At 40.6% G+C, this 24949-nt stretch overlaps 1 protein-coding gene across 5 annotated transcripts in view; it reads left to right on the forward strand.

Annotated features, from left to right (window-relative positions):
- Positions 1-23569, forward strand: part of LOC110536272 (serine/threonine-protein phosphatase 2B catalytic subunit gamma isoform) — a 43944-nt gene extending 20375 nt beyond the window's left edge. Inside the window, exons 5-14 of one of the 5 annotated variants that reach the window (XM_021621968.2) lie at positions 5128-5273; positions 5429-5568; positions 7666-7743; positions 7848-7942; positions 8175-8300; positions 8481-8558; positions 10932-11022; positions 11429-11526; positions 13132-13158; positions 20283-23569. In XM_021621968.2, coding sequence (XP_021477643.1) covers positions 5128-5273; positions 5429-5568; positions 7666-7743; positions 7848-7942; positions 8175-8300; positions 8481-8558; positions 10932-11022; positions 11429-11526; positions 13132-13158; positions 20283-20416 — 1013 coding nt within the window. In that variant the 3' untranslated portion in view covers positions 20417-23569. Of the gene's footprint in view, positions 1-5127; positions 5274-5428; positions 5569-7665; positions 7744-7847; positions 7943-8174; positions 8301-8480; positions 8559-10931; positions 11023-11428; positions 11527-13131; positions 13159-20273 lie in introns of all 5 variants that reach the window. The other 4 variants (XM_021621966.2, XM_021621967.2, XM_021621969.2 and 1 more) reach the window with 4 other exon arrangements.
- Positions 23570-24949: the final 1380 nt, after the last annotated feature.

Raw genomic sequence — 24949 nt, forward strand, 5'->3', positions numbered from 1 at the left:
TGGCTGGGTCTTTCAGCATGACAATGATCCCAAACACACCGCCAGGGCAATGAAGGAGTGGCTTTGTAAGAAGCATTTCAAGGTCCTGGAAGGGCCTAAACAGTCTCCAGATCTCAACCCCATAGAAAATCTTTGGAGGGAGTTAAAAGTCCATGTTGCCCAGCAACAGCCCCAAAACATCACTGCTCTAGAGGAGATCTGCATGGCGGAATGGGCCAAAATACCAGCAACAGTGTGTGAAAACCTTGTGAAGACTTACAGAAAACGTTTGACCTCCGTCATTGCCAACAAAGGGTATATAACAAAGTATTGAGAAACTTTTGTTATTGACCAAATACTTATTTTCCACCATAATTTGCAAATAAATTCATTAAAAATCCTACGATGTAATTTTCTGGATTTTTTCTTGTTTTGTCTGTCATAGTTGAAGTGTACCTATGATGAAAATTACAGGCCTCTCATCTTTTTAAGTGGGAGAACTTGCACAATTGGTGGCTGACTAAATACTTTTTTGCCCCACTGTAGGCAATTTATTGTACTTCAAAAATTATTGAATTGTTTGGTTTTCAATGCAACTAGGGTTGGGCTGTATCCAGATTTTCATATCGTCATGCCATCCTTCTCTCACGTTGGATTTACGGTATTACTAGTTTAATACAGAAGGGGGCACCAAGAAAAGCCCATTGGGTGTCTATTACCAGAATGCTAACAAAATTAGTGAATTTCCATGGAGGCTGCTGGCTAAATATGCTAAACAAGCACAAACGAAGATAATGTAATTGCAAAGACCAGCAATCCAGCTCATAAAGAAAGAGTACCAATCAAACGTTTGGAGACATCTACTCATTCAAGGGTTTTTCTATATTTTTACTCTTTTCTACGTAGTAGAATAATAGTGTCATCAACACTATGAAATAACACACATGGAATCATAACACACTAAAAAGTGTTAAACAAATCCAAATGTTTTCTATATTTGAGATTCTTCAAATAGCCACCCTTTGCCTTGACAGCTTTGCACACGCTTGTCAGTCTCACAACCAGCTTCACCTGGAATGCTTTTCCAACATTGAAGGAGTTCCCACATATGCGGCACACTTTTTGGTTGCTTTTCCTTCACTCTGTGGTCCAACTCATCCCAAACCATCTCAATTGGGTTGAGGTTGGGTGATTGTGGAGGCCAGGTCATCTGATGCAGCACTCAATCACTCTCTTCCTTGGTCAAATAGCCATTACACAGCCTGGAGGTCCTGTTGAAAAATAAATGATAGTCCCACTAAGCCCAAACCATATGCTGGTTAAGTGTGCCTTGAATTCTACATAAATCACAGACAGTATCACCAGCAAAGCACCATCACACCACATCCTCCATGCTTCATGGTGGGAACTACACCAACAGAGATCATCCGTTCACCTACTCTGCATCTCACAAAGACATGGCTGTTGGAACCAAAAATCTCCGATTTGGACTCCAGACCAAAGAACAAATTTCCATCGGTCTAATGACCATTGCTCGTGTTTCTTGGCCTAAGCAAGTCTCTTATTGGTTTCTTTTAGTAGTGGTTTCTTTGCAGTTATTCGACCGTGAAGGCCTGATTCACAGTCTCCTCTGAACAGTTTATGTTGAGATGTCTGTTACTTGAACTCTGAAGCATTTATTTGGGCTGCAATTTCTGAGGCTGTCAACTTTAATCAACCTATCCTCTGCAGCAGAGGTAACTCTGGATCTTCCTTTCCTGTGGTGGTGGTCCTCATGAGAGCCAGTTTCATCATAGAGCTTGATGGTTTTTGTGACTGCATTTGAAGAAACTTTCAAAGTTCTTGACATTTTCTGCATTGACTGACCATGTCTTAAAGTAATGATGGACTGTCATTTATATTTGCTTATTTGAGCTGGTCTTGCCATAATATGGACTTGGTCTTTTACCAAATAGCTATTTTCTGTTTACCACCCCTACCTTGTCACAACACAACTGATTGGCTCAAATGCATTAAGAAGGAATTAAATTCCACAAATGAACTTAACAAGGCACACCTGTTAATCGAAATGTATTCCAGGTGACTACCTCGTGAAGCTGGTTGAGAGAATGTCAAGAGTGTGCAAAGCTGTCATCAAGGCAAAGGGTGGATACTTTGAAGAATCTCAAACATAAAATATATTTTGATTTACCACTTATTTTTGGTTACTAAATGATTCCGTGTGTTATTTCATAGTTTTGATATCTTCACTATTATTCTACAATGTCAAAAAATAAAGAAAAACCCTTGAATGTGTAGGTGTCCAAACTTTTGACTGGTAGTGTGTGTGAGAGCCGCCCATGCCTAAACACAACCAAATATCAGCATTTTGAAGGAGATTTATCTTCTACTTGAATAGTTCCATCTGTGCCGCTGACTTAGTCTGGCTTTAATTAAAGTTTGCCTACAAATTAACAATTGATATGTTGGATTCATCTTAACCAAACATCTACATAAAAAAAATGGTACTAAATCAAACTTTAAATGCACTTTAAATAACATTAATATGATTTAGTCCTATTATTGAACATAGATTTTTGGTTGAGATGGAGATGTGACTCCAACACATCAGTTATTAATTTTATAGACCAACTGAAATTAAAGCCAGACTTAAGTCAGTGGCACAGATGGAACTATCCAAGCAGAAGATGCATCTCCTTCAAAATGTTATTTGGTTGACAACCAAACACAATTCCATATCATTCCATTTAAAATCATCCAGTGCGTAATACCCTGGGCCTATTGTATTGTCTATTTTTAGTTGAATTCTGAGTGAATTGAAATAATAGCCGTTGATGACTTTGCAAATGCTATATAGTCCGAAATATGATCATTATGCTATGTGAGTGAAATTTATGGTCACATTTTAACCATAAACCATTGCCCATTGGAATGACATTTGTAACAACCGTGAATCTATTTTGTTAAGTGGTGATCTCTCAACAATCATTCTCACGATATCACATTGGTAATAGTCAGTGACAAATACTATAGCTAAGCAGGGCTTGGTTAAAACCCTGGAAGGTAGACCAAGGGTAGTTATAGATCAATTCTCCAGTAGGAGGTGCTGCCCATCCTATAGTATTTTTTTTTCTGATTGGAGATATAACCTTGAAGATCTTGTTTTTAAAGGTACAAATTCAACTTTTTAACAACGTTTGTCAACGTTGAAATTTGGTTACCATGATATAATCCTGTGGTTGAAATTTCAACAAGTTTGACTTTTTTCAAATGTGATGTTTTTTCAATGTAGATTCCAAGTCACAATACGTGGACAAATTACACTGAAGCAACGTTGAGTCAACCAGATTTTGAGCAGTTGGTTATTAGCGCTCCTCTCCGGAAGTCAGCCAGAAGCTCATGTGACTGACAACAGTTTATCTATGGGATCCTTCGGCATAGAGCTAGGCAATATGGCCTGAAAATTATATCTAGATTTTGTTTTCAAACCTATGGCTGATTTTTCACAATTTCTCAATTGTTGTTTTTTTAAGTGTTGTACAATTAAAGGTCAATTACACTGCGTATCAAACAGTCGGCAATCATCAAGTTAATTCAAGGCTTGTGAAGTTTTACCTAAGCTAAATAAGCCTTCCACAACCATATGACCCACTAATAATTTAATTTTATCAAAGTAGTTGAACCATTTAAAATTTTTTAAAAAAAATCTGCAATCACTCATCTGGCTTTCAAGTATCTCTGTGAAAAATGCAAATTTAAGTAGAACCATGCATAATGCACATTCACTAATAATGACTCACTTCTTGAAGCAGGCATTAGGCTGTAGAAAATGAACTCAGGCCTCAACAATCTCTCAAGCCGACGTGATAGTGATTAGCCAGCTAATCTTTGTATTTCAAAAGATCTTGATGTGTGTGTGTGTAAACCGTAGAGTAAGTGGCGAAGCGAGAGGTTTCACTCTTGCTAAAACTGAGACTTGCATCTTGTCATTGTATACAAATCTCTGGTGTAAATGAGAAGTCTCAGAAGAGTGAAGGAGACGAGACCAAAAATACAGCATGAGAACAAGCGGACAAACGCTCATAAAAACAAAACAGGTATTTTGCGATGTTTTGCGATAGAATGTTAGTTTTTGTGCGATATTTCAAAACACCTAATTAATTCAATATTTTGCCCAGCCCTACTTGGGCAGATGAATGGCTTTAACTTGATCGCCAAAATCTTTAACAGTAGATTCAATTAGATGGGCTATAGCCAAGGCCCTAGTATTTAAAAGACTTGTTCTGGTTTGTCATTCAGCCTTTGGGTTAGTGTAAGGCTAGTGCAAGACTGAGGAATTCCCTTATGTGCGCCTAGACAGGCCTCTGAACATTTTAACCATGTCAGGAAATATGAGTTCGATATAAACTGATTTCAAACCCTGAAGGTCAAATGGAGTGCGGTGTGGTTCTCTCTCCCTTCGCTACTTTAGAATAGTTTGAATGCTTCTCTCTCTCTCAATCATGGTACTCACTGATTATCTTGCTTTCCTTGGACTCTCAATGATAGTGGCCCCTGTCCAGCACTAAGTATTTTAATTTAAGGTATTTTTTGGACTAGTTAATGAGAGAGGAAGGGAGGTTTGTTGTTAGGCAGAACTAACTGCTCCTAATTTACTGGCCTAATAAGAAACACCGCTGTTCTCTCGCCTTATATGGACTTCACTTCCTCAACAGTCAGTCAGTTAATCTGACCTGTGGTAAGTGTTGTGCAAGACAAGTTACACTGAAAGTTCACCAGCATCTGAAGTAAAGAAGCTTAAGCAATTATCCAGGAAGACACAACATCCGCTCCGGTGTAGCCAGTAACTGTTAAGATAGTGGTTAAACATATGTAGGTTACTAGTCCCAAATGGCCAGTGTGAAGTATGTGCCGCCACTACATGTATGCTGTTGCTACTAAAGGCTGACAAACAAAACAACGAAACCCTCTGAAATACTAGGCTGTAGCTAATTGATTCTACTTCCTACTAAGTTATTTTGGCATGTAGACACGGTTAGTTTGACCTCTGACAATTGAATGTGGTACTGTCTCATCAAGTGTTTAACTAGCGCTAGTAGTTTCTCTCAGAAAGCAATTGTGAAGTTGTCTCACCTGTTCCATATTTAGGTAAGATTAAGTACTCTGAGCGCGTGTATGATGCCTGCATGGAGGCCTTTGACTGCCTGCCCCTAGCTGCTCTTCTCAACCAACAGTTCCTGTGTGTACACGGCGGTCTCTCCCCAGAAATCAACTGCCTAGACGACATTAGGAAAGTAAGTTCACCTGGCACCTGATGAGAAAGTGGTGTTTGAGTCCACGTTTGCTTACAAAACCAAGTGTGGATACATTTGGTTGATTTTAATCAGTGATCGATCACTTGCGTGTGTGTGTGTGTGTGTGTGTGTGTCCATATGCACGCGCTCCACAGTTAGACAGGTTTAAGGAGCCTCCAGCTTTCGGCCCCATGTGTGACCTGATCTGGGCTGACCCAGGAGAGGACTACGGCAGTGAAAAGACAGCAGAACACTTCAACCACAACTCAGTGCGAGGCTGCTCCTACTTTTTCAGGTACGGTACTAGTTCAGCACAATATGTGTCCAGTTTCAGATGTTTAAAAAAAAATGAAATCAAATGATAGTTTGCCACTTGAATAGTTTCCATATCCTCTGAGTATCCAGGGATAGGTCTACATGATACAACAAATGCTGACACTACACATCCAAGTATAACTGATTTGAAATGGTTAAACTCCAGGCTGTATCACAACCGGCCATGATTGGGAGTCCCATAGGGCAGTGCACAATTGGCCCAGTGTCGTCTGTCATTGTAAATAAGAATTTGTTCTTAACTGACTTGCCTAGTTAAATAAAGGTTTAATTTTAAATTCTGTAAAGTGAGTGGAAGAGGTGAGAAAATTGTCTATCAACAATGACAACCCACTGGCGTCTGACAACGTAGATTAAAAATGACTGAGGATAATAGCGGACGGTATTGCCACCCCTATTTGCCATATCTTCAATTTAAGCATACTAGAAAGTGTGTTCCCTCAGGCCTGGAGGGAAGCAAAAGTAATTATACTACCCAAGAATAGTAAAGCCCCCTTTACTGGTTCGAATAGCTGACCAATCAGCCTGTTACCAACCCTTAGTAAACTTTAAGAAGATATAATTTGACCAGATACAATGCTATTTTATTGTCAAATGAATTGAGACTTTCAGCATGCTTATAGGGAAGGACATTCAACAAGCATGGCACTTACACAAATGACTGATTGGCTGTCAGAAATTGATACAAATATTGTGGGAGCTGTTTTGCCTGACTTCAGTACGGCTTTTGACATTATCGATCATAATCTCCTGTAAATGCATATGTGTTATGGCTTTACACCCCCTACTATATTGTGGATAAAGAGTTACCTGTCTAACAGAACACAGAGGGTGTTCTTTAATGGAAGCCTCTCAAACATAATCCAGGTAGAATCAGGAATTCCCCAGGGCAGCTGTCTAGGGCCCCTTTTTTCAAGCTTTACTAATGACATGCTTGAGTAAAGGCAGTGTCTGTATGCGGGTGACTCAACACTATACACATCAGCTACTACAGTGAGTGAAATCACTGCAACACTTAACAAAGAGCTGCAATTAGTTTCAGAATGGGTGGCAAGAAAAAGTTAGTCCTAAATATAACAAAAAATATTAAGCATTGTATTTGGGACAAATCATTCACTAATCCCTAAACCTCAACTAAATTTTATATTAAATAATGTGGAAATTGAGCAGATTGAGGTGACTAAACTGCTTGGAGTAACCCTGGATTGTAAAATGTCATGGTCAAAAACATGTTAATACAACAGTAGCTAAGATGGGGAGAAGTCTGTCCACAATAAAGTGCTGCTCTGACTTTTTAACAACACTATCAACAAGGCAGGTCCTACAGGCCCTAGTTTTGTCACACCTGGACCACTGTTCGTGGTCAGGTGCCATAGAGGGACTTCTGAAAATTACATTTGGCTCAGAACAGGGCAGCACTGCTGACCCTTAAATATTCACAGAGAGCTAACATGAATAATATGCATGTCAATCTCTCATGGCTCAAAGTGGAGAAGATTGACTTCATCGCTACTTGTTTTTGTAAGAAGTGTTGACAAACTGAATGTACTGAGCTGTCTGTTTAAACTACTAGCACACAGCTCGGACACCATGCATACCCCACAATAATATATTGTGTATAAACCCCAGTAAAAGCCAGCCCAGCAGCCACATTGAGATCTGTCTCTAATGGCACCCTATTCCCTATAGGGCCCTGGTCAAAAGTAGTGCACTATATAAGGAATAGGGTGCCATTTAAGACTCACCACGTCTCCTTGCTGGCTGTAGCTGTGAACTCCTGTTCTCTTGACTGCTGGATCAGCTATCAGAGCTCATAAATACCACTGCCTTGCCTCTGCTCTACTTTGGCCTCACTAGTTATTTAAACCCTGCCTACCTCCCAGGCCAGAGGGAAATACACAAAATGTATTTCCAAAAGTAAAGAACCGCTAGAGAACGCTTCTAATGGTTTTACTCAAAGAATCTGTCACGTTGCATGGTTGCAAGACTGACACTGTGAGGTCCAGATTTAATTCCACTGGCTGTTCTAATAGTTTTTTTTCTCTGTCTTGCCTTGCAGTTACCCTGCTGTATGTGACTTTTTGATAAATAATAACTTGTTGTCTGTAATAAGAGCACACGAAGCACAGGATGCAGGGTAAGTTTTTCAACTTTTTTTGATCACTTAACGTTACCAAAAATAGCTTTATTTTTGTCTCTTCACTATTGTGCTGTCAAACTAAAATGATTGTCTCATCCCAGGTATCGGATGTACAGAAAAAGCCAGACTACAGGCTTTCCTTCATTAATTACAATCTTCTCAGCACCAAATTACCTAGATGTGTACAACAACAAAGGTTTGTGTACTCCTTATATCAAGACGGTGTGTGAGTGTTTTATGCACAGTCTTATATAGCTGTTATGTTTACTAGCTGGGATTGGCGTTCCCTTCTTCTGTCTGGCCTCTTCTGTCTCCAAAATATGACAATTTGCCAATGTGTTACAAGTGCTACTTTTGCCAGTGCTACATTTTCTGTATGTCAGAATGGCTAAGTTTATCATTATTTTTGTTCTTGCTCCTACTACCAGCTGCTGTATTAAAGTATGAGAACAATGTGATGAACATTCGGCAGTTCAACTGCTCCCCCCACCCCTACTGGCTGCCCAACTTTATGGACGTCTTCACGTGGTCCCTGCCATTTGTTGGAGAGAAAGGTATGCATGTGGTCCCCGTCCAAACTCAGTGTTTCAGAGTTAAGAATGCGGAGTAGAATGCCAGAAAGGAGCAATGGCACATTAGTGTAATAGGTCTGCACCCAAAAAGATGCAGCAAAGAGTGTTTTGGTGGTGGTGCTAACCTGAGCTGTGGTGCTGCCGCCTTTCCCTTCCCAACAGTGACAGAGATGCTGGTGAACGTCCTGAACATCTGCTCTGATGATGAACTCATGTCGGAAGGAGACGACCTGTGTGAAGGTAAGAGGAACAGCCAGGATTTCACCCTCGCTGGTCCACAGGTTGCAAAACGCACACCTTGGATATCACATTTTATTAGTCACATGTGCTGAATACAACTGGTACAACTTTAGAGTGAAATGCTTACTTAAGAGCTCCTAACCAACAATGCAGTTTAAAAAAATACAGATAAGAATAAGAAAGAAAAGTAACAAGTAATTAAGGAGCAGCAGTAAAATAACAATAGCGAGACTAAATACAGATATACAGGGGGGTACTGGTACAATATGTGGGGGCACCGGTTAGTTGAGGTAATATGTACTGTTGAAGTCGGAAGTTTACATACACTTAGGTTGGAGTCATAAACTCGTTTTTCAACCACTCCACAAATGTCTTGTTAACCTCACCAACAGCCAGTGAAAGTGCAGGGCTCCAAATTCAAAACAACAAAAATCTCAGAATTAAAATTCCTCAAGCATACAAGTATTTTGCACCATTTTAAAGATAAAATTCTCTTTAATCCAGCCACAGTATCTGATTTCAAAAATGCTTTACAGCGAAAGCATCACAAACGATTGTGTTAGGACAGCACCAACTCACAGAAAAACACAGCCATTTTTCCAGCCAAAGAGAGGAGTCACAAAAAGCACAAATAGAGAAAATTAATCACTAACCTTTGATCTTCATCAGATGACACTCATAGGACTTCATGTTACACAATACACGTATATTTTGTTCAATAAAGTGCATATTTATATAAAATCTAATTTTACATTTGTGCGTTACATTCAGTAATTCTAAAATGTGGTGATTGTGCAGAGCGCCACATCTATTTACAGAAATACTCATTATAAATGTTGATGAAAATACAAGTTATACATGGAATTAGAGATACTTCTCCTTAATGCAAACGCTGTGTCAGATTTCAAAAAATCGTTACGGAAAAAGCAAACCATGCAATAATCTGAGTACAGCGTTCAGACAACAAAGCAGCCAAAAAGATAGTCAACAGAAGTCAGAAATAGCATTATAAATATTCACTTACCTTTGATGATTTTTTTAAATGTATTTTATTTTTTATTTTACCTTTATTTAACCAGGTAGGCAAGTTGAGAACAAGTTCTCATTTACAATTGCGACCTGGCCAAGATAAAGCAAAGCAGTTCGACAGATACAACGACACAGAGTTACACATGGAGTAAAACAAACATACAGTCAATAATACAGTATAAACAAGTCTATATACAATGTGAGCAAATGAGGTGAGAAGGGAGGTAAAGGCAAAAAAGGCCATGGTGGCAAGGTAAATACAATATAGCAAGTAAAACACTGGAATGGTAGTTTTGCAATGGAAGAATGTGCAAAGTAGAAATAAAAATAATGGGGTGCAAAGGAGCAAAATAAATTAATTAATTAAATACAGTTGGGAAAGAGGTAGTTGTTTGGGCTAAATTATAGGTGGGCTATGTACAGATCATCAGAATGCACTCCCAGGAATCACAGTTCCACAAATGTTTGTTTTGTTCGATAATGTCCATCATTTATGTCCAAATAGCTTCTTTTGTTAGGGCGTTTGGTAAACAATTCCAAAAGCGCGTTCAGGTCCAGCCGAACATCAGACGAAAAGTTCAAAAAGTTCTGTAAAAGCCCGTAGGAACTTGTCAAACTAAGTATAGAATCCATTTTTAGGATGTTTTTATCATAAATCTTCAATAATGTTTCAACTGGAGAATTCCTATGTCTGTGGAAAAGCAATGGAACGAGAGCTAACTCTCTTGACCGCGCCTCAGAGCCTGTGGCACTCTGCCAGACACCTGGCTCATTCCTCTCTCATTCGGTCCCACTTCACAGTAGAAGCCTCAAACAAAGTTCTAAAGACTGTTGACATCTAGTGGAAGCCGTAGGAAGCCCCTATTGTAGATGTTGGGATATTGGTTGCGTTAAACTACAAGTCTCAGATTTCCCACTTCCTGGTTCGATTTTTCTCAGGTTTTTGCCTGCCATATGAATTCTGTTATACTCACAGACATCATTCATAGTTTTAGAAACGTCAGTGTTTTCTATCCAATACTATAATAATAATATGCATATATTAGCATCTGGGACAGAGTAGCAGGCAATTTACTCTGTCACCAAGAAGTTAACAAACCATACTTTTGGCAAGTCGGTTAGGGCATCTACTTTGTGCATGACACAAGTCATTTTTCCAACAATTGAACACCTTCCTAATATTTAGTTGCACTTCCTTTTGCCCTCCGAACAGCCTCAATTCGTTGGGGCATGGACTAATGTGTTTTGTAGACTTGGCATATGTCAAATGGTAGAAACCATTGCAATGCAATATGAAATCTCCAACATTGCTTAGGATATTTTTTTTTCCTTGTATTTAATGAGAAGACGGTGGAATACCAGCGGCACGTAAAGAGGTGATCCGGAATAAGATCCGAGCCATTGGGAAGATGGCCAGAGTCTTCTCTGTTCTCAGGTGAGAAGGTCTCTCTCTCAGTATCACACCAGACAGCATTATATTGTATTATCTATTTTTAGTTTAGACTTGAGTCTAGTTCATGACATGACTGAAGTCAGTTAAGTGCATAATGAAGTAATGTTTGAAAACACAGTGCTGGTTCTGAGGTTTAGTGAGCAGGCAGCAGTGAGTCACGACACAGCACCGTGGTGAGGCTGTGTAATGACATTAGCCAGCCACACAAATGCAATGGGGAAAGGGAGATGCAGATCGGCACAGAGATCCTAGAATTCACACATGTTCTATATGTAGGTCTATTAGTGGCCCATATACAGGGATGTCATTGGATGCTACAGAGGAGTGTTTTAACGTATGTAGTTACGTTAACTTCTCCTTTCTCTCCTGTTTCTCTCTCGTTCTTCAGGGAGGAGAGTGAGAGTGTGCTGACACTCAAAGGACTGACCCCGACTGGATCGCTGCCTCTAGGAGTGTTATCAGGCGGCAAACAGACCTTGCAGACTGGTAAGTGTTCCTTTCACCCTCCCTCATCCTCCCCTGTCTACCCTCACCCTGCTGTCTCTGTCCTCCTCTCTCTCTCTTGTACCCCCAGCTCCACCCGTTTCCCATGCCCTACCCTCAGAGGGCCCTGGGGTGCCATGCCGTTTTAACCTGCACTAGCGACACAGCCTTACCCCAGTCACATTAAACTGAAGGATGTACACTTCACTCAATGTTTTGCATTTTGACATGAATAAGTTCACTTTCGGGGAAAAAACCATAATAGACCCGGCTCTTCTGCTTTCCTTTTTCCATGATGCAGTGGAGATGTGGAAACCATCACTGTCGCTGATGCCTACACCTGGCCTTTGTTAATATACATTAGATGAACATCATGTTAGATTGCAACCTTCGTCTGTCTTGGGCTCTGTATCAAGCCAGCCGTCCCCGTGGGGTAGAGGGGGGACTGTGGGAGGGTGTCCGGGGGGTCGGCTCAGCGCCACCTGTCACTGAAGTGGCCGTAGCCCTGATCTAAAGGTCAACCAGCCCAGCCAGCGGGGGAAATACACACACACACCAGGCCTGTCAGCAGGAAGGAGAGAAGGGCATGTTGGGGGCTGGTCTCCCAGGCGAGGCGGGGGTGTACTGAACGTCGCCACAAAGCTGTGAGCACTCAGCGAGAAACCACACGACGTGACCTTTACCAGAATGCCATTGTCTGTCTCAGGCTGCGTCCCAAATGCCATCCTATTCACAATCGAGTGCACTGTTTATGACCAGACCCCTATTAGTAATTGGGATGCACCCTGTGTCTTTCGCCCCTCCAGTCTGACCAAGGCTTTAACATCGAGGAGGCTAGGCTGACTGGCCAAGTTAAAACCCTGGATAGGTTGTGTGTTCTGGTTCATTACATCCCTGTTTGTCTTCACTGCTACCTGACAGTGCTCTGGTGATGTTTAGGGAAATGCTGAGCCGTTTTGACTGCAGTGCCAGTGCTCTTTGAAAACTAAAGGGGGAAATGCCTTACTTTAGCTATTGTATTCAGAGTTCTGTTATGGTCTCAGAGCTAGATTCACCATGTGTTATTCAGAGTGACACCAGTAACAGAGCACCTCATTAAGAACAAGTTGAATAGAAAGATTAAAGCTGTCATCTCCTTTGAGAACTGAGCCATAACACACTTCATTAAGCAAGGAGATCCGTTCCCTTCTCCTCCCAGCAGACTTCATCATTTGATTGTCCCCCCCCCCCCCCCCTCTCTGTCCATCCACATCTAAGCCCTCATGACCCTTTAACAGCAGCTAGCAACCTAGATCTCCTGCAGGCCGCTCTCACTGGTACTGTCCTAGATGACACTCTGTTCCCTATAGTGGCCTACTGTTGACCAGAGCCTTGTGGGTGCTCCTAATCCTGAAATAATAAATTGTCATTAGGGAGGCGGACTCTCATCACACTAAAAACGGTTTGAGGTGTATTTGAATTGTGCTGTTGCTCAGGGAGTAGCCTTTATAAGCATGTATAACCTGTTTTCCTGGTTGGTTGGCTCTGTCTGTTCTGTTATTGATGTTATTTGGTCTCTGCATTGATGACTCACTTTTCTCCTTTTCACCACTACTCACATTGACATAGCTGCCGCTGAGGCCGCGGAGGCCAAAGGTACGCAAGTGGTCCCCGGATCCCTCCCTCAGTGTCTTGTCCTTGTTTAACTTTTAACCTTTTCAAATGGGGCCTGCTTTAAATGTTCTATGCACTCCTGTTTTTGTCACTTTTGAAATGTTTGTTTTGTTATTCTTGTTGTACGTTCACTGTGTGTGGTTCATGAAATGCTTTGTCATGGATTGATGTACGTCACTTTGCAAAATGGCTGCTCTTGCATTACCCGTGCCTGCAACTACTGTGTGTGTGTGTACACAGTTGAAGTTGGAAGTTTACATACATCTTACCCAAATACATTTAAACTCAGTTATTCACAATTCCTGACATTTAATCCTAGTATAAATTCCCGGTCTTAGGTCAGTTAGGATAACCACTTTATTTTAAGAATGAAATGTCAGAATAATAGTAGTTATTTTTCAGCTTTTATTTCTTTCACCACATTCCCATTGGGTCAGAAGTTTACATACTAATTGAGTGTATTTGGTAACATTGCCTTTAAATTGTTTAACTTGGGTCAAATGTTTCAGGTAGCCTTCCACAAGCATCCCACAATAAGTTGGGTGAATTTGGCCCATTCCTCCTGACAAAGCTGGTGTAACTGAGTCAGGTTTGTAGGCCTCCTTGCTCGCACATACTTTTTCAGTTCTGCCCACACATTTTCTATAGGATTGAGGTCAGGGCTTTGTGATGGCCACTCCAATACCTTGACATTGTTGTCCTTGCCACAACTTTGGAAGTATCCTTGTGGTCATTGTCCATTTGAAGATCCATTTGCGACCAAGCTTTAACTTCCTGACTGATGTCTTGAGATGTTGCTTCAATATATCCACACAATTTTCCTACCTCATGATGCCATCTATTTTGTGAAGTGCACCAGTCCCTCCCACCAGTCCCTGTAACAGTATAGCTTCTGTCCCTCTCCTCTCCCCAACCTGGGCTCGAACCAGGAACACATCGACAACAGCCACCCTCGAAGCATCATTACCCATCCCTCCACAAAAGCCGCGGCCCTTGCAGAGCAAGGGGAACAACTACTCCAAGTCTCAGAGCGAGTGACGTCACCGATTGAAACGCTATTAGCGCACACCCCGCTAACTAGCTAGCCATTTCACATCGGTTACACCAGCCTAATCTCGGGAGTTGATAGGCTTGAAGTCCTAAACAGCTCAATGCTTGAAGCATTGCGAAGAGCTGCTGGCAAACGCACTAAAGTGCTGTTTGAATGAATGCTTACGAGCCTGCTGCTGCCTACCATCGCTCAGTCAAATATCAAATCATAGACTTAATTATAACAACGCACAGAAATACGAGCCTTTGGTCATTGATATGGTCGAATCCAGAAATTATCATTTCAAAAACAAATGTTTATTTTAGTGAAATACGGAACCGTTCCGTATTTTATCTAACGGGTGGCATCCCTAAGTCTAAATATTGCTGTTACATTGTACAACCTTCAATGTTATGTCATGATTATGTACAATTTTGGCAAAATAATTACGGTCTTTGTTATGAATGAATGGACTTCACATAGTTCGCAATGAGCCAGGCGACCCAAACTGCTGCATATACCCTGACTGCTTGCACGGAACGCAAGAGAAGTGACACAATTTCCCTAATAGGAAATTCATGATAGCAGGCAATATTAACTAAATATGCAGGTTTAAAAATATATACTTGTGTATTGATTTTAAAGAAAGGCATTGATGTTAATGGTTAGGTTTGGTGCAAAGACGGTGCTAAATCATCACCCATTTGGCGAAGTAGGCTGGGATTCGATGAGAAATTAACAGGCACCGCATTGATTATATGCAATGCAGGACACGCTAGATAAACTAGTAATGTCAACCTAGTGATTATGTTAAGATTGTATTTTATAAGATAAGTTTAATGCTAGCTAACAACTTACCTAGGTGTAACAGGTAGTCAGCCTGCCATGCAAGCTCCTCGTGGAGTGCAATTTATGGCAGGTGGTTAGAGCTTTGGACTAGTAACCGGAAGGTTGCAAAAACGAATCCCCAAGCTGACAAGGTAAATCATTTGTCGTTCTGCCCCTGAACAAGGCAGTTAACCCACCGTTCCTAGGCCTTCATTGAAAATAAGAATGTGTTCTTAACTGACTTACCTAGTTAAATAAAGGTGTAAAAAAAAAAATTTGGGACGATTTCGGCCAAATCAGTGTCCAAAAATGCCGATTTCCGATTGTTATGAAAACTTGAAATCGGCCCTAATTAATCGGTCATTCCGATTAATCAGTCGACCTCTCCTCTGGATCTAGATACTTTTGTACCTGTTTCCTCCAGCATCTTCACAAGGTCCTTTGCTGTTGTTCTGGGATTGATTTGTACTCTTCGCACCAAAGTATGTTCATCTCCAGGAGACAGAACGCGTCTCCTTCCTGAACAGTATGACGGCTGCGTGGTCCCATGGTGTTTATACATGCATACTATTATTTGTACAGATGAACGTGGTACCTTCAGGCGTTTGGAAATTGCTCCCATGGATGTACCAGACTTGTGGCGGTCTACAAAAAAAATTCTGACGTCTTGGCTGATTTCTTTTGATTTTCCCATGATGTCAAGCAAAGAGGCACTGAGTTTGAAGGTAGTCCTTGAAGTACATCCACGGGTACACCTCCAATTGACTCAAAATTATGTCAATTAGCCTATCAGAAGCTTCTAAAGCCAATTTTCCAAGCTGTTTAAAGGCACAGTCAACTTATTGTGTAAACTTCTGACCCACTGGAATTGTGATGAAGTGAATTTTAAATTAAATAATCTGTCTGTGAACAATTGTCGTAAACATGACTTCTCATGCATGAAGTAGATTTCCTAACTGACTTGCCAAAACTATAGTTTGTTAACAAGAAATGTGTGGAGTGGTTGAAAAACAAGTTTTAATGACTCCAACCTAAGTGTATGTAAACTTCTGACTTCAACTGTATGTATGTATATTTTTATATTTTAGTGGCAAGAAAAAGTATGTGAACCCTTTGGAAATACCTGGATTGCTGGATAAATTGTTCAGAACATTTTATCTGATCTTCATCTAGGTCACAACAATAGACAAACACATTTTGCTTAAACTAATAACAAACAATTATACCTTTTCATGTCTTTATTGAACACACCGTGTAAACATTCAGTGCAGGGTGGAGAAAGTACGTGAACCATTGGATTTAATAACTGGTTGACCCTCCTTTTGGCAGCAATAACCTCAACATTTTCTGTAGTTGCGGATCAGACCTGCACAGCAGTCAGAAGGAATGTTGGACCGTTCCTCTTTACGAAACTGTTTCAGTTCAGCAATATTCTTGGGATGTCTGGTGTGAACTGCGCTCTTGAGGTCATGCCACAGCATCTCAATTGGGTTGAGGTCGGGACTATGACTGGGCCACTCCAGAAGGCGTATTTTCTTATTTTGAAGCTATTCTGTTGTTGATTTACTTCTGTGTTTTGGGTCGTTGTCCTGTTGCATCACCTCTGGTAAGCTTCAATTGGCGGACAGATAGCCTTACATTCTCCTGCAAAATGTCTTGATAAACTTGGGAATTCATTTTTCCGTCAATGATAGCAATCTGGCCATGATGCTCCCTCCAATTTACTTTACAGTTGGGATGAAGTTTTGATGTTGGTGTTCTATGCCTTTTTTTTCTCCACACATAGTGTTGTGTGTTCCTTCCAAACAACTCAACTGTAGTTTAATCTGTCCACAGAATATTTTGCCAGTAGCGCTGTGGAACATCCAGGGACAGCAGTGGCTTCTTCCGTGGTGTCCTCCCATGAACACCATTCTTGTTTTTGTGTTTTAGATACATCTCTGGAACAACCTAACATCTCTGTTGACGAGTCTACAATATGCAAGTCTTTAGCTGACATTCTAGGATTCTTAACCTCATTGAACATTCTGCGCTGTGCTCTTGCAGTCATCTTTGCAGGATGGCCACTCCCAGGGAAAGTAGCAACAGTGCTGAACTTTCTCAATTTATAGACCATTTGTCTTACTGTGGACTGATGAACATCAAGGCTTTTAGAGTTACTTTTTTGTAACCCTTTCCAGCTTTATGCAAGTCAACAATTCTTAATCTTAGGTTTTCTGAGATATAGACGACAAGAAAAATACAATAATGTCAGTGTTATTAGATTAAGCACACTGTCTATTGTTGTGACTTAGATGAAGATCAGATCAAATTTGATGACCAATTTATTCAGAAATCCAGGTAATTCCAAAGGGTTCACATACTTTGTATGCATGCACCCCTTCAAACTAGTGGATTTGGCTATTTCAGCCACACCCGTTGCTGACAGGTGTATAAAATCACGCACACAGCCATGTAATCTCCAAAGACAAACATTGGCAGTAGAATGGCACGTACTGATGAGCTCAGTGACTTGCAACGTCATTGGATGCCACCTTTCCAACAAGTCAGTTTGTCCAATTTATGCCCTGCTAGAGCTGCCCGGTGGAAAAGTCTAGGCGCAACAACGGCTCAGCCGTGAAGTGGTTGGCGACACATGCTCACAGAACGAGACCACAGAGTGCTGAAGCGCATAGCATGTAAAAATCACCTGTCTTCTGTTGCAACACTCACTACTGAGTTCACAACTGCCTCTGGAAGCAACATCAGCACAATAAATGTACGTTGAGAGCTTCATGAAATGGGTTTCTGTAGCTGGACAGCTGCACACAAGCTTAAGATCACCATGCATAATGCCAAGCTTTGGCTGGAGTGGTGTAAAGCTTGCCACCATTGGACTCTTGAGCAGTGGAAACTCGTTCTCTGGAGTGATGAATCACGCTTCACCATCTGGCAGTCCGACAGAAGAATCCTGTGCCAATGCATAGTGCGAACTGTAAAGTTTGGCGGAGGAGGAATAATGGTCTGGGGCTGTTTTTCATGGTTCGGGCTAGGCCTCTTAGTTCCAGTGAAGGGAAATATTAAAGCTACAGCATATGACTTTCTAGACGATTCTGTGCTTCCAACTTTGTGGCAACAGTTTGGGGAAGCCTCGTTCCTGTTTCAGCATGCCCCCATGCCTAAAGCAATTTCCATACAGAAATAGTTTGTCAAGATAAGTGTGGAAGAACTTGTTCGACGAGCAGGTGTCCACATACTCATGGTAGTGTACATAATAGGACTCAAATGCCCAAGCAGTGGGCTCTTCATTTGGCAGAAAAGACTAGCTTGAACCTCAACATGCACCAGACAGTTACATTATTCCTAAGGCCGTAGGGGCATTGCAAGATCTGGACCATGGTAATATAAAGGCTAAGCCTAAACAGTCGTCACAGATACAGAGAGTCAGACATTAGGCCTAGCAGTGATTTGTAGACAAACTGTAGGCAGAGTCCACATGGGTGAGAGTCGGGGTTGCTGGTTTCCTTTCCACTGGTCCAGGCAGCTGGTCCCTGAGCAAAGCCAGCGAAGACTTCTAGCCCTCCCATCATCACTAATGGAGATGGAACATACCTCCTCCTGGCTATCCAGGGATATTTTCAGTCTAATCCTGTTATGCTACTTGGCTGTTGCTACTCTGTCACTGTCTGCTCCTGTTGACATGTTACTATCTCAGCACTCAGATACTCTCCTTGACCGCATGCACATTTTGAAGTAGTAGAGGTAGTTTGGTTTCTGTCCAATGATATTGATATTATGTTTATCCGAGCATGTTTTATGTACGACTCACCTATTAAGTACCACTGTTTGCCTTTCCTTGCAATGATTCATTTCTCACTGATATTAAGAGGTATTAAGGTGTTTGTGGCACTTCAGCTGTTAGTTATAACTCCAGATCTCTGGTTGTGCAAGAGTGCCCATTTGAGTGCAGTTTTGTAGATCACATTATCATAAAATCAACTCAAACTACCATTTTAGGGTGTTATTTTCCTGTTATTCTAAATGTTCACATTCTTTGAAACATTATGGGAAAAATGGAATAGTTACTTACTGTATATGTTTTCTTTGTGGTTTCTCCTTGGAACTTGGAATGTTACAGTAAGTCCCACATTCTCTATGAGGTGTTGTAGCTTGTTCAGTGGTTTTGCCAACCGTACAGTTTCTGTCCATACGACTTGCTGTGTTTCTGTGTATTCAATGTATGTCTGCACTGTTTTCAGTCTGTCAGCTATTACCTGCATTTGGTAACAAAATAACCTGGAGTTCACTAAGGGCATACAATTTGACCGAATCAAGGCAAAACTGAGAATCTGCACAAAAAAGCTGTAAATTGTTTCATTTTGCAGGTTTTACCTACAATTCCTTATAGCAGATCCTTCAAATACACTGAACAAAAATATAAACGCAACATGTAAAGTGTTGGTCCCATGTTTCATGAGCTGAAATAAAAGATCCCCGAAATGTTCCATATGCACTAAAAGCTTATTTCTCATGTTGTGCACACATTTGTTACATCCCTGTTAGTGAGCATTTCTCCTTTACCAAGATAATCCATCCACCTGACAGGTGTAGCATATCAGGAAGCTGATTGAACAGTGATCATTACACATGTTAACCTTGTGCTGGGGACAATAAAAGGTCACAACACAATGCCAGAGATGTCAAGTTTTGAGGGAGCGTGCAATTGGCATGCAAACTCCAGAGCTGTTGCCAGAGAACTGGATGCTAATTTATCTACCATAAGCCGCCTCCAACGTCGTTTTGGAGAATTTGGCAGTATGTCCAACCGGCCTCAAAACCCCAGACCACATGTATGGCGTCGAGTGTGTGAACGGTTTGCTGATGTCAGCGTGCTATGTATGTGCTGGGGTTATGGTATGGGCAGGTGTAAGCTATGGACAACGGGCACAATTGCATTTTATCGATGGCAATTTGAATGCACAAAAATACCATGACAAGATCCTGAGGCCCATTTTTTAATAATAAAAGGTATCTGTATTCCCAGTCATGTGAAATCCATAGATTAAGACCTAATGCATTTATTTCAATTGACTGGTTTGCTCAAATGGACTGTAACTCAGTAAATTCAATGAAATTGTTGCGTTTTTTATATTTTTGTTCAGTATAATGGCTAACTATTTTTCACTAACTAAATGTGTAAGTATTCAAAGCATTGTTTCCTTTGATTTCTAATCGTCCCTCTTTCATTTCTTCCTTCCAGCCATTCAAGGCTTCTCTCCCAAAAGGAAGATCAAGGACTTTGCAGAGGCACAGAGCCTGGACAAAGTCAACGAGAGAATGCCCCCACGCAAGGATGGCCAGCAGCCAGTCAACCCAAATGCCCCCAAGAATGGAACAGACTAGACCTGGAGAGAGACCCCCCTCTCATCCCCACCAGCCCCAGGCCATGGCCCTGTCTCATACACCCAAACTATCTTTGTCTCTTTTAACTCTGTCTTCTATCTCGCTCGCTCGCTCCCTCCTCACGTTCTCTCTTTCTTTCTCTCTCTGTCTCATTGAGAATTTGCCCCCAGCTGGCCTATACGGTTGGACAGGCACAGAACGTGGGTAGAGAAGACGGCACAGCATTGGGAGAATGGTTTCAGCCACCACGCAGTAAAACCATATGAATAAAAAACATATTTTATTTATTCAATTAAATTATTAGGTATGTCATAGCTACAATTTTATGAAATCATACATTTCTAAGATGTTTAAATGTCTAAGCATACTGACATTCTTATAACAATGGTAAATGTCAGAGTGAAAACCATGAAGACCATTTTGTAAATTTGAGTTGATGAATGAGGTAGTTATTGAAGGAGACCTTATTATCCGTTCTTAGTCAATTCAAGTTTTTCTATTTTGTGTTTCACAAGGGAAACGTTGAGTGTGTCTGCTCTCATACATTTATATTTAAATGATGTGTGTATTAACTGGAGAGAATTATTATGGGAACTAGATTTGAGACACCATTGCAGAAGATTATTTTATACCTCCAGTAGAAGTCCAGTGAAAACACCAGCTGTTTTTTTGTCCAATTTCTTTGATGAAACCACTGAATGCTGTTTAGATATTCTTTGATGAAACCACTGAATGCTGTTTAGATATTCTTTGGGTCAATGTGTTCCTCCTGTATTTTAAAGTTAGGGTAAACTGTTTAATCTTTCAACCTTGAGAAACTGCCCTGGTGCGGCAGGTAAGCCTAGAGATTTAAGATCATTGGCCCAGTCACTGGAAAGTCGCTGGCTCAAATCCCCAAGCCGACTAGGTGAAAAATCTGTCTGTGCCCCTGAGCAAGGCACTTAAACCTAATTGCTCCTGTAAGTTGCTTGGGATAAGAACATCTGCTAAATGACATGTGAATGTACATTTTCCAAAGGATATGGAAAAAATTGTATATGGAAGAATTTATTCTAGTTTGCTACCATTATTGATGTGACGTGTCAAGGGATGGTGGTTAGTTTATCTGGTTTTATGTGTTCTGTATAGTGTTGGTGTTGCTTGCAGGCTGTCACCAACCAACATTTTTACCAGTGTGCTTAACTGTAAGCAGCTGGGGGGGTTATATAATATATTTAGATAATCTTCTGCAAAACCAAAGTCTGATTGAAAGGGGTTATAGACATACAGTATGTATTGGTACATCTCCAAGAAGACTTGGTGGTGGTGGCACTGCTATTTGGTTAGCTTTTCTGGGACATTGAGCTGAGAGTGGCCAACTGTTCTTCAGAGTGATTTTTTGGATGGGTAAAGAAACATACCAATCTAATATCAAGGAAGAACAACCAGTGTCCTCTTAAGATGGAGGGGTAATATTTCCCATGGAGCAGATGGGGAAAAACGCTCATATATTGTCCCAAAATTAACTGAAACTCCATGTTAATTTTAGATAAGATTTGTGGTATAATACTACTAATAATGACACTGATTTCATATTGCTCTCTACACTACAGAAAGGATGTTTGGGGGGGTTTCTTGACTCCATCTGTTGATTTGATGCATATGTGTTAGATGACTCCAGTGTGATGAACGGAAGGGAAAGCTGGGCTCCAATCAAACGCTTTAGTTGCTAGCAGTTTGAGGAATGCTGTAGCCCGAAGAGTAGTAGATTGAGTCATTCTCAGTGATGCTGTGAAGATTGTTTTGGGTATTTCCTTTCTCTTTATCATGTATCCCACAGACTGACACAATTCTCAGTATCGGTGGTAGTGCAAAGTTGGGGGCCAACTACAGACTCTATACATTGATCATGCAGTAAAAAAAGAGAAGTCATTCCTGATGTTTCTTCTGTGTTCATTTGATTGAGTGTCTGAGTATTATGGTCTTGACACCTTTTTGTCTTTATCACCTCCATGGCAGGAATGAGGACTGGACACTTTTGTAACACCTGCTCCGAACCCTTTAATGATTGACTTCTTTAGGACTTGTGACTCGAACCGGTGCTTAGAGTTTTAGCCCTAGATTTTTTTGGGGGGGCTAAAACTGCTTCTGACACTGTCACATGTAGTTATTCTATTGTCTTCAATCATTCAAGAAAAGCATTGATTTGTTATTCTCATGTGAATTTTCCCTTTTATAATATATTATACAGCTTTAAAACAAGTTGCTTTTAATGTGCCATGCCACTTCCTAAACAAACACCAACACCTGTGTGTGACTGGTGGGGGAGAATGGCCTGTTCTTGTGTTCAGTGGTCATGGAGAGATCCTGGAGCCTGTTTCAACTCAATGTGGGTCAGGTTCATTGAGTTGTCATTGCCTAGATGCTTATTTACAGCCCCTTTTTGTTAGTAAAATAAAACAATCTACTGTATTGTGGGTTCAGAAAATGGTCAAATGATGCTCTTTAAAAAATAAAAAAAATAAAAAAAGATCCCACATTCTCAACCGCTTAAAATGTTGGTTTGGTGTGAAGTTAGCTAGGATTTAGGGGGGAGTAGAGGCCCCATAGTAGGGCTGTATTCCTGACCTCTTGTCAGTTTAAATATTTCTCAGAATGTACAGAAATATTTGTCATTCAAAAGTCTTTAGCTGTTAAAAGGATGAAAATAATCCTTTCGTCAAGTACAGTACTTGTCATGCGAGGCCATGAAATCTTAATGTAGATGAATCACTTGAAAAATTAAATGTAAACACTAAGCGTTTCCCTGTCCTGGCTGTCTGAGTTTTTAGCTCTGAGGATTTTACGATGGTATGCCAGATGCTTTCTCACGTCAATGCTCTTGTTAAATTCTAGTCTCCCTTGATCTAAGTTATTCTACATGTTGCTAATATTTTCTCTACATGTCAGGTTGAATGGGTGGATGCATGTCATTGGGTTCTTCAGTGTTTAAATGTTGAGCCCTAAATGTTGTTAATAAATATCACAATTCTACATAAGCAGGACTGTCATGTCAACAAAAAAAATGACATTTATTTTTTTTCATGCTTGAAATGTTAATCAGGTGGTACCTCTTGTACAATCAGAGATAAATAAAAAGTGGCAACAATTGTTACAGAAAATGCTGTTCCTCAAGTGATGGTATATGGTCATTTCTCAGTTGGTTATGCAAAATTTAGAATGTTCTACACTGAAAAGATACATAAGATAAAAGGTCTCGCTCATTGAATATGTGTATACATTAGTCAGCAATGTCTGTCTCAGTAATATTTAATATTGATGAATACTGTAAGCCAACAGTAAATAGCTTTTATCAAAGTCAGGCATATACAGTCAGCCAAGAGCAAATGTAGTATAAAATAAATGGCATATTATATCACATACTGTGCACTCACTCCCTCAAATTACAAATCACAGGTATTAAATTATATGGCTAATAAATACTAAAAAGTGCAATAAGACGTCTGTTCCTCGTAGAGAGGACTCCTCAGTCCATGGCTCATTTGTAGCTACAGTTGAAGTCAGAAGTTAACACACTTATGTTGGAGTCATTAAAACTTTTTTAAACCACTCCATACATTTCTTGTTAACAAACTGTAGTTTTGTGAAGTCGGTTAGGACATCTACTTGGTGCATGACACAAGTAATTTTTCCAACAATTGTTTACAGACATTTCACTGTACCACAATTTCAGTGGGTCAAAAGTTCATACAAAGTTGACTGTGCCTTTAAACAACTTGTAAAAATTCTGGGAAATTATGTCATGGCTTTAGAAGCTTCAATTGGAGGTGTACCTGTGGATGTATTTCAAGGCCTACCTTCAAACTCAGTGCCTCCTTGCTTGACATCATGGGGAAATCAAAAGAAATCAGCCAAGACCTCAGAAAAATAAATTGTAGTCCTCCACAAGTCTGGTTCATCCTTGGGAGCAATTTCCAAACGTCTGAAGGTACCACGTTCATATGTACAAAAGAGTACACAAGTATAAACACCATGGGACCACGCAGCCGTCATAGCGCTGAGGAAGGAGACGCGTTCTGTCTCCTAGAGATGAACGTACTTTGGTGTGAAGAGTGCAAATCAATCCCAGAACAGAAAAGGACCTTGTGAAGATGCTGGAGGAAACAGGTACAAAAGTATCTATATCCAGAGTAAAACAAGTCCAATATCGGCAACCTGACAGGCCGCTCAGCAAGGAAGAAGCCACTGCTCCAAAACCGCCATAAAAAAAATCCAGACTACGGTTTGCAACTGCACATTGACAAAAAGATCTAACTCTTTGGAGAAATGTCCTCTGTTCTGATTAAACAAATATGTAACTGTTTGGCCATAATGACCATTGTTATATTTGGAGGTAAAAGGAGGAGGCTTGCAAGTCAAAGACCACCATCCCAACTGTGAAGCATGGGGGTTGCATCATGTTGTGGGGGTGCTTTGCTGCATGAGGGACTGGTGCACTTAAACTAGATGGCATCATGAGGTAGGAAAATTGTGGATATATTGAATCAACATTCA

This window comes from Oncorhynchus mykiss, chromosome 11 (genome assembly GCF_013265735.2).
Source record: "Oncorhynchus mykiss isolate Arlee chromosome 11, USDA_OmykA_1.1, whole genome shotgun sequence".
Classification (NCBI taxonomy): Eukaryota; Metazoa; Chordata; class Actinopteri; order Salmoniformes; family Salmonidae; genus Oncorhynchus; species Oncorhynchus mykiss.